Source organism: Salmo salar, chromosome ssa23, assembly GCF_905237065.1.
Source record: "Salmo salar chromosome ssa23, Ssal_v3.1, whole genome shotgun sequence".
Lineage (NCBI taxonomy): Eukaryota > Metazoa > Chordata > Actinopteri > Salmoniformes > Salmonidae > Salmo > Salmo salar.
In genome coordinates, this window is record NC_059464.1 from 48,220,211 (window position 1) to 48,234,940 (window position 14,730).

Sequence of the window (14,730 nt, forward strand, 5' to 3'; positions counted from 1 at the left end):
CATCAAACAAACTAATGAATTATATACACAAATATTGGGAGGCAAAACTTTTTCAAATAGAAACCGGTTGACACCATCACAACAGGAAGAAAAAAAACACAAATACAAAATATAAAATATAAAAATAACTGCTCAAAGATAACGCTTTCTCTATCCGCTTTAAAATTACAGTAGTGTTCCATAGTGTCGTTTAGCTACAAGTCGAACTGCATTACAGCTTACTTTACGACACAGTGGTCAAGATGAAAACACTTCGTAAATGTAGGATAGGAGAGAGCTACCGTAGCACTTGATATAGTACCCGAGTTAACAGCTTTGTCATGAACCATCTCGTGGAGGTAACTGTTCTTGTCTTTGATGTTCCTCAGGTCCCACAGCTTCACCGTGTGGTCAACAGACGCTGTCGCCATTAACCAATCGCAGCGAGGGTTGAATTCAGCATGGGTCACTTTAGCCTTGTGTAACTTCTCGTTGAAGACCTACGAGGGGGGAGTGCAGAGGGTTTAACAGCATCTTCAAGAACAACGTCAGTAAATGAAATGAGATCGTTGGAACTGTCAAAACTGTGTCTAATGTAGTCATGCATTTTTATAATTTCTTTTTTAATTTTTTTATAATTTTTATAGAATTGTCTTATTCTCAGAACATGAAAACACAACAAAATATAGAACATTTAAATTGTACATGCTAACTAACTACTGAAGGAGTACATTTCATTTAAACAGTACATCCCTCTGGCCCATTCATTACTGTAGCTATAGTGTAGACTACAGTAGAAATACATTCTACAGTACTGTACCTGGTGTCCATCCATGCCCAGCAATAAGACTCGTCCTATGTTGTCTCCTGTCACCAGCATCTGTCTGCTCAACGACACATCTACACAGCAATACCACAGACTGGAACAGAGAGAGAGAGACTGACTCATCTACACAGCAATACCACACACTGGAACAGAGAGAGAGAGACTGACTCATCTACACAGTACCACAGACTGGAACAGAGAGAGAGACTATCACTGACTCATCTACACAGCAATACCACAGACTGGAACAGAGAGAGAGAGACTGACTCATCTACACAGCAATACCACAGACTGGAACAGAGAGAGAGAGAGAGAGACTGACTATCACTGACTCATCTACACAGCAGTATATCGGGATTATCCTCATCAATAAATTCAGCCAACACTCAACTTTTTAGTCGTACTAATCAACAGAATGTGAAAGTTCAGCCTACGTCTTCTTTATCATCAGACAGACACTACTAAGTGCACTAGTTGCGTATTTTGCCTTAATAACATAAGTTGACATTTGTCTGGCGCCTAGCCTGCATCCCAAATGGCATCCTATCCCCTATATAGAACAATACTTTTGACCATAGACCTATGTAAAACATCCCCCACCCACTTCCTGACTCTCCACCTATCACCCGTCACCACCCACTTCCTGTTTCCTGAAGGGAAGGACTACTCCCCCCCACCCCACACACACACACTTTAAGTAGGCTCACCTGATTCTAACCAAGGTGGCTATCTAATGGACTGAGTGAAGTGTTTGGAGAAGTGTTTTGAGAAGTGTTTGGAGAAGTGTTTTGTCGTGTAGTTTATAGTAGTGATGGGAAACCAAGGCTTTTCTGAAGCTTTTTTGGGGGCTTTTACCAAATCGTGTTGAAAAACGGGTTCATTACTCTGAGCTTTTAAACACAATGTACATTAGTGACATCTGCTGGTCAAGCAAATGAAAAGCAGCGTGTTCATATGGACTTTTATTTATTTTTTCCCCCTCAACAATATTTATCAACTTGGAATCGAAGAAAGCAAACGGAAATCCCAGAACATTTTACAACACACGGTTTGAAAAAGCACGTGATCAAACGAATCTACAGACGTCATTGACCACGTGGTAAATGTTACTTTGAAACAAGCATAGTACACTGTGTCAGATCAGTGATACTTTTTATTTTATTTTTTATTTTATTTTTTAAAACGTCATCGGAGCTGCGGTATCAATCGTCCCATCACTAGTGTCTAGTCCTCTCCGCGGAAGTGTTCCCGACTAAGTGCGTTTTGCATTCGGGGGTTGACTTCCTTTGCATAGTGTTCTAAGGGTTGCCATGTGTTCGACCACCACCGCCTAGTTTGTGAGCAATTATCATTATCCTTTTTTATACAGTCCTTCGTTATTTAGTTACTAGTTGTCCTTTATATATATTTATTTATATAAAGGACATAAATAAATATATGTATATATATTTATTTATGTATTTATATATATGTATTTATATATATTTATTTATATTTATATATATTTAGTTATATATATTTATTTATGTATATTTATTTCTATATATATTTATTTAGTTATATTTATATAGTTATATTTATTTATATAGTTATATTTATTTATATATATTTATATATATATATATATATATATATATATATAGTTATATTTATTTATATATATTTATATATATTTATTTATATATATTTATATATTTATATTTATTTATATATATTTATATTTATTTATATTTATTTAGTTATATATATTTATTTATATTTATTTAGTTATATATATATATATATATTTATATTTATATATATTTATCTATATATATTTATTTATATATATTTATTTATATATATTTATTTATATATATTTATTTATATATATTTATATTTATTCATATATATTTAGATTTATTTATATATATTTATTTATATTTATTTATATATATATATATATATTTATATTTATTTAGTTATACATATTTATATATTTATATTTATATATATTTATTTATATATATTTATTTATATTTAGTTAGTTATATATATTTATTTATATATATTTATTTATATTTATTTAGTTATATATATTTATTTATATTTATTTATATTTATTTAGTTATATTTATTTATATATATATTTATATTTATATATATTTATTTATATTTATTTATATATATTTATTTATATTTATTTATATTTATTTATTTATATATATATTTATTTGCGTTGAACTGATATGTATTTTTTATATAGTTTATTCCTATCAACCATCATATATCTGATTACATCCCTTTCCTGAAATGGTCTACTGAGAAAGACATGTCCTGAGGTTTTTACAGTCAATCACACACCAGCAATCCTACAGTATTTTACACCCCATGTGCTCTGGTCTAAAGTAGTGCACTATCTAGGGAATAGGGTTCCATAGTGCTCTGGTCTATAGTAGTGCATTATCTAGGGAATAGGGTTCCATAGGGCTCTGGTCTAAAGTAGTGCACTATCTAGGGAATAGGGTTCCATAGGGCTCTGGTCTAAAGTAGTGCACTATCTAGGGAATAGGGTTCCATAGTGCTCTGGTCTAAAGTAGTGCACTATCTAGGGAATAGGGTTCCATAGTGCTCTGGTCTAAAGTAGTGCACTATCTAGGGAATAGGGTTCCATAGTGCTCTGGTCTAAAGTAGTGCACTAGCTAGGGAATAGGGTTCCATAGGGCTCTGGTCTAAAGTAGTGCACTATCTAGGGAATAGGGTTCCATAGTGCTCTGGTCTAAAGTAGTGCACTATCTAGGGAATAGGGTTCCATAGGGCTCTGGTCTAAAGTAGTGCACTACATGGGGAATAGGGTTCCATAGGGCTCTGGTCTAAAGTAGTGCACTATATAGGGAATAGGGTTCCATAGGGCTCTGGTCTAAAGTAGTGCACTATCTAGGGAATAGGGTGCCATAGGGCTCTGGTCTAAAGTAGTGCACTATCTAGGGAATATTTGACTAGGGCCCATAGGGCTATCGTCTAAAGTTGTGCACTATCTAGTGAATAGGGTGCCATTTCTGACGCCATCCTAAGTAGGGCCTGCATCCTCACCAGACATTGTGGTGATCATGTCCACAGTCCTGGACTCTGGACAGAACCGTTGCTGGACCGCCCTGAAAGCTCTGCTCGGTCAGTGTACCGTCACCGGACGCCAGGTAGACCTTGGACGGGTCCGTCGGGCTAAACGTCATCCCTCCAATAAAATCCCCGGCTCCTTTCTGCATGATGAACACAAACAGACCAATCCCAGTGTTGATCACTAGCGTGCAGGCTTATCACAGGACAATAAGTAAAAAAACGCCTGGGTTCCTACAGCAACGGAAAAAACAACCAAAAAATGCGTTTGTTATTGGACAAGTTCCGGGTTGTTCCTTCCTGTTTCAGTCAGTTGTCTTCCAGTTGGTGTGCCTAGTGAATCCAACCTAGGCCAATGACAGTCCTGTCCAGAGAAACGCGAGCCTATCAGAAGCCAGTGTTCTGTTCTAACTACACTCGTTCTATCTTGATAAGGTGTTGAGAAAAAGGGCCTTGTTTTACATCCCAAATGGCACACTATTCCCTATATAGTGCACTACTTTAGACCAGAGCCCTATGGCACCCTATTCCCTATATAGTGCACTACTTTAGACCAGAGCCCTATGGAACCCTATTCCCTATATAGTACACTACAATAGACCAGAGCCCTATTCCCTATATATAGTGCACTACTTTAGACCAGAGCCCTATGGAACCCTATTCCCTATGTAGTGCACTACTTTAGACCAGAGCCCTATTCCCTATATAGTGCACTACTTTAGACCAGAGCCCTATTCCCTATATATAGTGCACTACTTTAGACCAGAGCCCTATTCCCTATATAGTGCACTACTTTAGACCAGAGCCCTATGGCACCCTATTCCCTATATAGTGCACTACTTTAGACCAGAGCCCTATGGAACCCTATTCCCTATATAGTACACTACAATAGACCAGAGCCCTATTCCCTATATATAGTGCACTACTTTAGACCAGAGCCCTATGGAACCCTATTCCCTATGTAGTGCACTACTTTAGACCAGAGCCCTATTCCCTATATAGTGCACTACTTTAGACCAGAGCCCTATTCCCTATATAGTACACTACTTTAGACCAGAGCCCTATTCCCTATATAGTGCACTACTTTAGACCAGAGCCCTATTCCCTATATATAGTGCACTACTTTAGACCAGAGCCCTATTCCCTATATAGTGCACTACTTTAGACCAGAGCCCTATTCCCTATATAGTGCACTACTTTAGACCAGAGCCCTATTCCCTATATAGTACACTACTTTAGACCAGAGCCCTATTCCCTATATAGTACACTACTTTAGACCAGAGCCCTATTCCCTATATAGTGCACTATTTTAGACCAGAGCCCTATTCCCTATATATAGTGCACTACTTTAGACCAGAGCCCTATTCCCTATATAGTGCACTACTTTAGACCAGAGCCCTATTCCCTATATAGTACACTACTTTAGACCAGAGCCCTATTCCCTATATAGTACACTATTTTAGACCAGGGCCCTATTCCCTATATAGTGCACTATTTTAGACTAGACCAGGGCCCTATTCCCTATATAGTGCCCTATTTTAGACTAGACCAGGGCCCTATTCCCTATTTAGTGCCCTATTTTAGACTAGACCAGGGCCCTATTCCCTATATAGTGCACTACCTTTGACTAGACCAGGACCGATACCAGAAGGGTGAAACTCGTTAGTACAGGTGGACAAGGAAACAACACCAAGCCGTTATATAACTTGTTTTAGGAAAACAGTCCTGTTGTTGTAAACAAGCATCATTACGTTGTAATCCAGAGTCACATTCATTTCTCCAAGCTGAGCAATACATTACATACAGCAGGTTCTTAAAGGACCACAGAGTTTGGTCTGCTTCCTGTTTTCATTTCTGACATGGAAAACAAATAGTGCAATAGTAGTATTCCCTCCCAGCTCGACTTTATACCTTATGGCCCCTGGTCAAAAGCAGCGCACTAAATAGGGAATAGGGCCCTGGTCTAGTCAAAGGTAGTGTACTATATAGGGAATAGGGCTCTGGTCTAAAGTAGTGTACTATATAGGGAATAGGGCTCTGGTCTAAAGTAGTGCACTAAATAGGGAATAGGGCCCTGGTCTAAAATAGTGTACTATATAGGGAATAGGGCTCTGGTCTAAAGTAGTGTACTATATAGGGAATAGGGCTCTGGTCTAAAGTAGTGCACTATATAGGGAATAGGGCCCTGGTCTAAAATAGGGCACTAAATAGGGAATAGGGCCCTGGTCAAAAGTAGGGCACTAAATAGGGAACAAGGGTCTAAAGTAGGGCACTAAATAGGGAATAAGGGTCTAAAGTAGGGCACTAAATAGGGAACAAGGGTCTAAAGAAGGGCACTAAAATAAATAGAGTGCCATTTGGGACAAGGTCCATCTCTTACTCCCATGACTCTGTGTTGGTAAACACGCGGAGAGTGGTCCCATTGAAATCCTGCAGCGTGGTGGTTCCCCTGACAGATGAGGTGAACAGCTGAGTGGGGTTGTAAGGGTTAAACTTCAGAGCTGTAATAGAGCCTCCAGGACCAACCTGCATAAAAAACACACACACACAGGAGGAGAGACTGGTCCCAAATCACATCCTATTCCCTATTTAGTGCACTACTTTTGACCAGAGACCTGGACAAAAGTAGTGCACTAAATGAGAAATGGGGTGCCATTTGGGACACATCCAAAGTAGACCCGATACTATGTGTCATATGTGAAGCATACTATCAATACTGTGTGGGGACGGTTGATGTAAAAAGGATTTCAAAGTCAAATGTTATTAAAAATATGATCGATTACAGTGTTCCTAAACAGTAACACAGACCGATTTAAACGATTGTATTATTTGTGTGTATCATCCTGAACTTCTAGGCACACAACGGTCAAACGAGAAAACGAATAAGCATGCACTCATTAGTAACCCATCGGCCAATTGGCGTCGCTGGTTGTAACGATGAGACCAGTCTTTCCAGACGTGTTATCAGGTTATTCTCACCCCTTGTATGAAGCTGGTCTTGTTGATCACGCTGTAGTCCCAGAGGACTACGTCTCCTCCCTTGGAGCCTACCGCCAGGGTGGTGGGGTGTGAGGGGTGCCACGCCAGACAGGTGACCCGCCGGTCAAACGGACTGGCTGTACGGTGGAGCGTATAGGAGGACAGGGTACGTACAAACGGCTTCTGGAGACACTGGGGAAGGAAAATAAGATATCACCTACTGATGATGATGATGATGATGATGCCGAGAAAAGAGTTTGTTAGACCCTCAATTTCTTCTTTTAGTCCCGGGTTTCCCCTAAAAACATCTTAAGGCTCTGTTTGTCGTTAAAACATCGTTAAATCTCAGAGCTGTTTCCCAAAAACCATCGTACGTCTGTATGAACACGCTGCTTTTCATTTGCTTAACCAGCAGATGTCACTAATGTACATTGTGTTTAAAAGCTCAGAGTAATGAACCTGTTTTTTTCAACACGATTTGGTAAAAGCCTGAAATCTGAAGAAAGCCAACAAACATTATTCAGCTGTTGAGAAACTACTACTGTTCCCTAGTCACCCTACCAGCTGTCACACTACTGTTCCCTAGTCACCCTACCAGCTGTTACACTACTGTTCCCTAGTCACCCTACCAGCTGTTACACTACTGTTCCCTAGTCACCCTACCAGCTGTTACACTACTGTTCCCTAGTCACCTTACCAGCTGTTACACTACTGTTCCCTAGTCACCCTACCAGCTGTCACACTACTGTTCCCTAGTCACCCTACCAGCTGTTACACTACTGTTCCCTAGTCACCCTACCAGCTGTTACACTACTGTTCCCTAGTCACCCTACCAGCTGTCACACTACTGTTCCCTAGTCACCCTACCAGCTGTTACAATACTGTTCCCTAGTCACCCTACCAGCTGTTACACTACTGTTCCCTAGTCACCCTACCAGCTGTTACACTACTGTTCCCTAGTCACCCTACCAGCTGTTACACTACTGTTCCCTAGTCACCCTACCAGCTGTTAGACACTACTGTTCCCTAGTCACCCTACCAGCTGTTAGACACTACTGTTCCCTAGTCACCCTACCAGCTGTTACACTACTGTTCCCTAGTCACCCTACCAGCTGTCACACTACTGTTCCCTAGTCACCCTACCAGCTGTTACACTACTGTTCCCTAGTCACCCTACCAGCTGTTAGACACTACTGTTTCCTAGTCACCCTACCAGCTGTTAGACACTACTGTTCCCTAGTCACCCTACCAGCTGTTACACTACTGTTCCCTAGTCACCCTACCAGCTGTTAGACACTACTGTTCCCTAGTCACCCTACCAGCTGTTACACTACTGTTCCCTAGTCACCCTACCAGCTGTTAGACACTACTGTTCCCTAGTCACCCTACCAGCTGTTACACTACTGTTCCCTAGTCACCCTACCAGCTGTCACACTACTGTTCCCTAGTCACCCTACCAGCTGTTAGACACTACTGTTCCCTAGTCACCCTACCAGCTGTTACACTACTGTTCCCTACTCACCCTACCAGCTGTTAGACACTACTGTTCACTAGTCACCCTACCAGCTGTTAGACACTACTGTTCCCTAGTCACCCTACCAGCTGTTAGACACTACTGTTCCCTAGTCACCCTACCAGCTGTTACACTACTGTTCCCTAGTCACCCTACCAGCTGTTAGACACTACTGTTCCCTAGTCACCCTACCAGCTGATACACTACTGTTCCCTAGTCACCCGACCAGCTGTCTCACTACTGTTCCCTAGTCACCCTACCAGCTGTTACACTACTGTTCCCTAGTCACCCTACCAGCTGTCACACTACTGTTCCCTAGTCACCCTACCAGCTGTTAGACACTACTGTTCCCTAGTCCCCCTACCAGCTGTTACACTACTGTTCCCTAGTCACCCTACCAGCTGTTACACTACTGTTCCCTAGTCACCCTACTAGCTGTTAGACACTACTGTTCCCTAGTCACCCTACTAGCTGTTAGACACTACTGTTCCCTAGTCACCCTACCAGCTGTCAGACACTACTGTTCCCTAGTCACCCTACCAGCTGTCACACTACTGTTCCCTAGTCACCCTACCAGCTGTCACACTACTGTTCCCTAGTCACCCTACCAGCTGTTAGACACTACTGTTCCCTAGTCACCCTACCAGCTGTTAGACACTACTGTTCCCTAGTCACCCTACCAGCTGTTAGACACTACTGTTCCCTAGTCACCCTACCAGCTGTTACACTACTGTTCCCTAGTCACCCTACCAGCTGTTACACTACTGTTCCCTAGTCACCCTACCAGCTGTCTCACTACTGTTCCCTAGTCACCCTACCAGCTGTTAGACACTACTGTTCCCTAGTCACCCTACTAGCTGTTAGACACTACTGTTCCCTAGTCACCCTACCAGCTGTTACACTACTGTTCCCTAGTCACCCTACCAGCTGTTAGACACTACTGTTCCCTAGTCACCCTACCAGCTGTTACACTACTGTTCCCTAGTCACCCTACCAGCTGTTACACTACTGTTCCCTAGTCACCCTACCAGCTGTTACACTACTGTTCCCTAGTCACCCTACCAGCTGTCAGACACTACTGTTCCCTAGTCACCCTACCAGCTGTTACACTACTGTTCCCTAGTCACCCTACCAGCTGTTACACTACTGTTCCCTAGTCACCCTACCAGCTGTTAGACACTACTGTTCCCTAGTCACCCTACCAGCTGTTAGACACTACTGTTCCCTAGTCACCCTACCAGCTGTTACACTACTGTTCCCTAGTCACCCTACCAGCTGTTACACTACTGTTCCCTAGTCCCCCTACCAGCTGTTAGACACTACTGTTCCCTAGTCACCCTACCAGCTGTTAGACACTACTGTTCCCTAGTCACCCTACCAGCTGTTAGACACTACTGTTCCCTAGTCACCCTACCAGCTGTTAGACACTACTGTTCCCTAGTCACCCTACCAGCTGTTACACTACTGTTCCCTAGTCACCCTACCAGCTGTCTCACTACTGTTCCCTAGTCACCCTACCAGCTGTTAGACACTACTGTTCCCTAGTCACCCTACTAGCTGTTAGACACTACTGTTCCCTAGTCACCCTACCAGCTGTTACACTACTGTTCCCTAGTCACCCTACCAGCTGTTACACTACTGTTCCCTAGTCACCCTACCAGCTGTTACACTACTGTTCCCTAGTCACCCTACCAGCTGTTACACTACTGTTCCCTAGTCACCCTACCAGCTGTTACACTACTGTTCCCTAGTCACCCTACCAGCTGTTACACTACTGTTCCCTAGTCACCCTACCAGCTGTCACACTACTGTTCCCTAGTCACCCTACCAGCTGTTAGACACTACTGTTCCCTAGTCACCCTACCAGCTGTTACACTACTGTTCCCTAGTCACCCTACCAGCTGTTACACTACTGTTCCCTAGTCACCCTACCAGCTGTTACACTACTGTTCCCTAGTCACCCTACCAGCTGTTAGACACTACTGTTCCCTAGTCACCCTACCAGCTGTTAGACACTACTGTTCCCTAGTCACCCTACCAGCTGTTAGACACTACTGTTCCCTAGTCACCCTACCAGCTGTTAGACACTACTGTTCCCTAGTCACCCTACCAGCTGTTAGACACTACTGTTCCCTAGTCACCCTACCAGCTGTTACACTACTGTTCCCTAGTCACCCTACCAGCTGTCTCACTACTGTTCCCTAGTCACCCTACCAGCTGTTAGACACTACTGTTCCCTAGTCACCCTACCAGCTGTTACACTACTGTTCCCTAGTCCCCCTACCAGCTGTCACACTACTGTTCCCTAGTCACCCTACCAGCTGTCACACTACTGTTCCCTAGTCACCCTACCAGCTGTTAGACACTACTGTTCCCTAGTCACCCTACCAGCTGTTAGACACTACTGTTCCCTAGTCACCCTACCAGCTGTTACACTACTGTTCCCTAGTCACCCTACCAGCTGTCACACTACTGTTCCCTAGTCACCCTACCAGCTGTTACACTACTGTTCCCTAGTCACCCTACCAGCTGTTACACTACTGTTCCCTAGTCACCCTACCAGCTGTTACACTACTGTTCCCTAGTCACCCTACCAGCTGTTACACTACTGTTCCCTAGTCACCCTACCAGCTGTTACACTACTGTTCCCTAGTCACCCTACCAGCTGTTAGACACTACTGTTCCCTAGTCACCCTACCAGCTGTTACACTACTGTTCCCTAGTCACCCTACCAGCTGTTACACTACTGTTCCCTAGTCACCCTACCAGCTGTTACACTACTGTTCCCTAGTCCCCCTACCAGCTGTTAGACACTACTGTTCCCTAGTCACCCTACCAGCTGTTACACTACTGTTCCCTAGTCCCCCTACCAGCTGTTAGACACTACTGTTCCCTAGTCACCCTACCAGCTGTTACACTACTGTTCCCTAGTCACCCTACCAGCTGTTACACTACTGTTCCCTAGTCACCCTACCAGCTGTTACACTACTGTTCCCTAGTCACCCTACCAGCTGCCACACTACTGTTCCCTAGTCACCCTACCAGCTGTTACACTACTGTTCCCTAGTCACCCTACCAGCTGTCACACTACTGTTCCCTAGTCACCCTACCAGCTGTTAGACACTACTGTTCCCTAGTCACCCTACCAGCTGTTAGACACTACTGTTCCCTAGTCACCCTACCAGCTGTCACACTACTGTTCCCTAGTCACCCTACCAGCTGTTAGACACTACTGTTCCCTAGTCACCCTACCAGCTGTTAGACACTACTGTTCCCTAGTCACCCTACCAGCTGTTACACTACTGTTCCCTAGTCACCCTACCAGCTGTTACACTACTGTTCCCTAGTCCCCCTACCAGCTGTCACACTACTGTTCCCTAGTCACCCTACCAGCTGTCACACTACTGTTCCCTAGTCACCCTACCAGCTGTTAGACACTACTGTTCCCTAGTCACCCTACCAGCTGTTAGACACTACTGTTCCCTAGTCACCCTACCAGCTGTTACACTACTGTTCCCTAGTCACCCTACCAGCTGTTAGACACTACTGTTCCCTAGTCCCCCTACCAGCTGTCACACTACTGTTCCCTAGTCACCCTACCAGCTGTTACACTACTGTTCCCTAGTCCCCCTACCAGCTGTCACAGTACTGTTCCCTAGTCCCCCTACCAGCTGTCACACTACTGTTCCCTAGTCACCCTACCAGCTGTCACACTACTGTTTCCTAGTCACCCTACCAGCTGTTAGACACTACTGTTCCCTAGTCCCCCTACCAGCTGTTACACTACTGTTCCCTAGTCACCCTACCAGCTGTTAGACACTACTGTTCCCTAGTCCCCCTACCAGCTGTTAGACACTACTGTTCCCTAGTCACCCTACCAGCTGTTAGACACTACTGTTCCCTAGTCACCCTACCAGCTGTTAGACACTACTGTTCCCTAGTCACCCTACCAGCTGTTACACTACTGTTCCCTAGTCACCCTACCAGCTGTTACACTACTGTTCCCTAGTCACCCTACCAGCTGTTACACTACTGTTCCCTAGTCCCCCTACCAGCTGTTAGACACTACTGTTCCCTAGTCCCCCTACCAGCTGTTAGACACTACTGTTCCCTAGTCCCCCTACCAGCTGTTAGACACTACTGTTCCCTAGTCACCCTACCAGCTGTTACACTACTGTTCCCTAGTCACCCTACCAGCTGTTACACTACTGTTCCCTAGTCACCCTACCAGCTGTTACACTACTGTTCCCTAGTCACCCTACCAGCTGTTACACTACTGTTCCCTAGTCACCCTACCAGCTGTTAGACACTACTGTTCCCTAGTCACCCTACCAGCTGTTACACTACTGTTCCCTAGTCACCCTACCAGCTGTTACACTACTGTTCCCTAGTCACCCTACCAGCTGTTAGACACTACTGTTCCCTAGTCACCCTACCAGCTGTTAGACACTACTGTTCCCTAGTCACCCTACCAGCTGTTAGACACTACTGTTCCCTAGTCACCCTACCAGCTGTCACACTACTGTTCCCTAGTCACCCTACCAGCTGTTACACTACTGTTCCCTAGTCACCCTACCAGCTGTTAGACACTACTGTTCCCTAGTCACCCTACCAGCTGTTACACTACTGTTCCCTAGTCACCCTACCAGCTGTTACACTACTGTTCCCTAGTCACCCTACCAGCTGTCACACTACTGTTCCCTAGTCACCCTACCAGCTGTTACACTACTGTTCCCTAGTCACCCTACCAGCTGTTACACTACTGTTCCCTAGTCACCCTACCAGCTGTTAGACACTACTGTTCCCTAGTCACCCTACCAGCTGTTAGACACTACTGTTCCCTAGTCACCCTACCAGCTGTTACACTACTGTTCCCTAGTCACCCTACCAGCTGTTAGACACTACTGTTCCCTAGTCACCCTACCAGCTGTTACACTACTGTTCCCTAGTCACCCTACCAGCTGTCACACTACTGTTCCCTAGTCACCCTACCAGCTGTTAGACACTACTGTTCCCTAGTCACCCTACCAGCTGTTACACTACTGTTCCCTAGTCACCCTACCAGCTGTTACACTACTGTTCCCTAGTCACCCTACCAGCTGTTAGACACTACTGTTCCCTAGTCACCCTACCAGCTGTTACACTACTGTTCCCTAGTCACCCTACCAGCTGTCTCACTACTGTTCCCTAGTCACCCTACCAGCTGTTACACTACTGTTCCCTAGTCACCCTACCAGCTGTCACACTACTGTTCCCTAGTCACCCTACCAGCTGTTAGACACTACTGTTCCCTAGTCACCCTACCAGCTGTTACACTACTGTTCCCTAGTCACCCTACCAGCTGTCTCACTACTGTTCCCTAGTCACCCTACCAGCTGTTAGACACTACTGTTCCCTAGTCCCCCTACCAGCTGTTAGACACTACTGTTCCCTAGTCACCCTACCAGCTGTTAGACACTACTGTTCCCTAGTCACCCTACCAGCTGTTACACTACTGTTCCCTAGTCACCCTACCAGCTGTTACACTACTGTTCCCTAGTCACCCTACCAGCTGTTACACTACTGTTCCCTAGTCACCCTACCAGCTGTTAGACACTACTGTTCCCTAGTCACCCTACCAGCTGTTACACTACTGTTCCCTAGTCACCCTACCAGCTGTTACACTACTGTTCCCTAGTCACCCTACCAGCAGTTACACTACTGTTCCCTAGTCACCCTACCAGCTGTCACACTACTGTTCCCTAGTCACCCTACCAGCTGTCACACTACTGTTCCCTAGTCACCCTACCAGCTGTTACACTACTGTTCCCTAGTCACCCTACCAGCTGTTAGACACTACTGTTCCCTAGTCACCCTACCAGCTGTTACACTACTGTTCCCTAGTCACCCTACCAGCTGTCTCACTACTGTTCCCTAGTCACCCTACCAGCTGTTACACTACTGTTCCCTAGTCACCCTACCAGCTGTCACACTACTGTTCCCTAGTCACCCTACCAGCTGTTAGACACTACTGTTCCCTAGTCACCCTACCAGCTGTTACACTACTGTTCCCTAGTCACCCTACCAGCTGTCTCACTACTGTTCCCTAGTCACCCTACCAGCTGTTAGACACTACTGTTCCCTAGTCCCCCTACCAGCTGTTAGACACTACTGTTCCCTAGTCACCCTACCAGCTGTTAGACACTACTGTTCCCTAGTCACCCTACCAGCTGTTACACTACTGTTCCCTAGTCACCCTACCAGCTGTTACACTACTGTTCCCTAGTCACCCTACCAGCTGTTACACTACTGTTCCCTAGTCACCCTACCAGCTGTTAGACACTACTGTTCCCTAGTC

The 14,730-nt window shown here is 44.6% G+C and overlaps 1 protein-coding gene across 7 annotated transcripts in view; it reads right to left on the reverse strand.

Moving 5' to 3' along the window:
- Nucleotides 1-14,730, reverse strand: part of ddb2 (damage-specific DNA binding protein 2) — a 64,727-nt gene that overhangs the window by 6,454 nt on the left and 43,543 nt on the right. For 4 of the 7 annotated variants that reach the window (XM_045705952.1, XM_045705957.1, XM_045705951.1 and 1 more), the window contains 4 exons: nucleotides 6,881-7,072; nucleotides 3,878-4,044; nucleotides 800-899; nucleotides 302-479 (listed from right to left, as the gene is read on the reverse strand). In XM_045705952.1, coding sequence (XP_045561908.1) covers nucleotides 302-479; nucleotides 800-899; nucleotides 3,878-4,044; nucleotides 6,881-7,072 — 637 coding nt within the window. Of the gene's footprint in view, nucleotides 1-301; nucleotides 480-799; nucleotides 900-3,877; nucleotides 4,045-6,281; nucleotides 6,428-6,880; nucleotides 7,073-14,730 lie in introns of all 7 variants that reach the window. The other 3 variants (XM_045705953.1, XM_045705956.1, XM_045705954.1) reach the window with 2 other exon arrangements.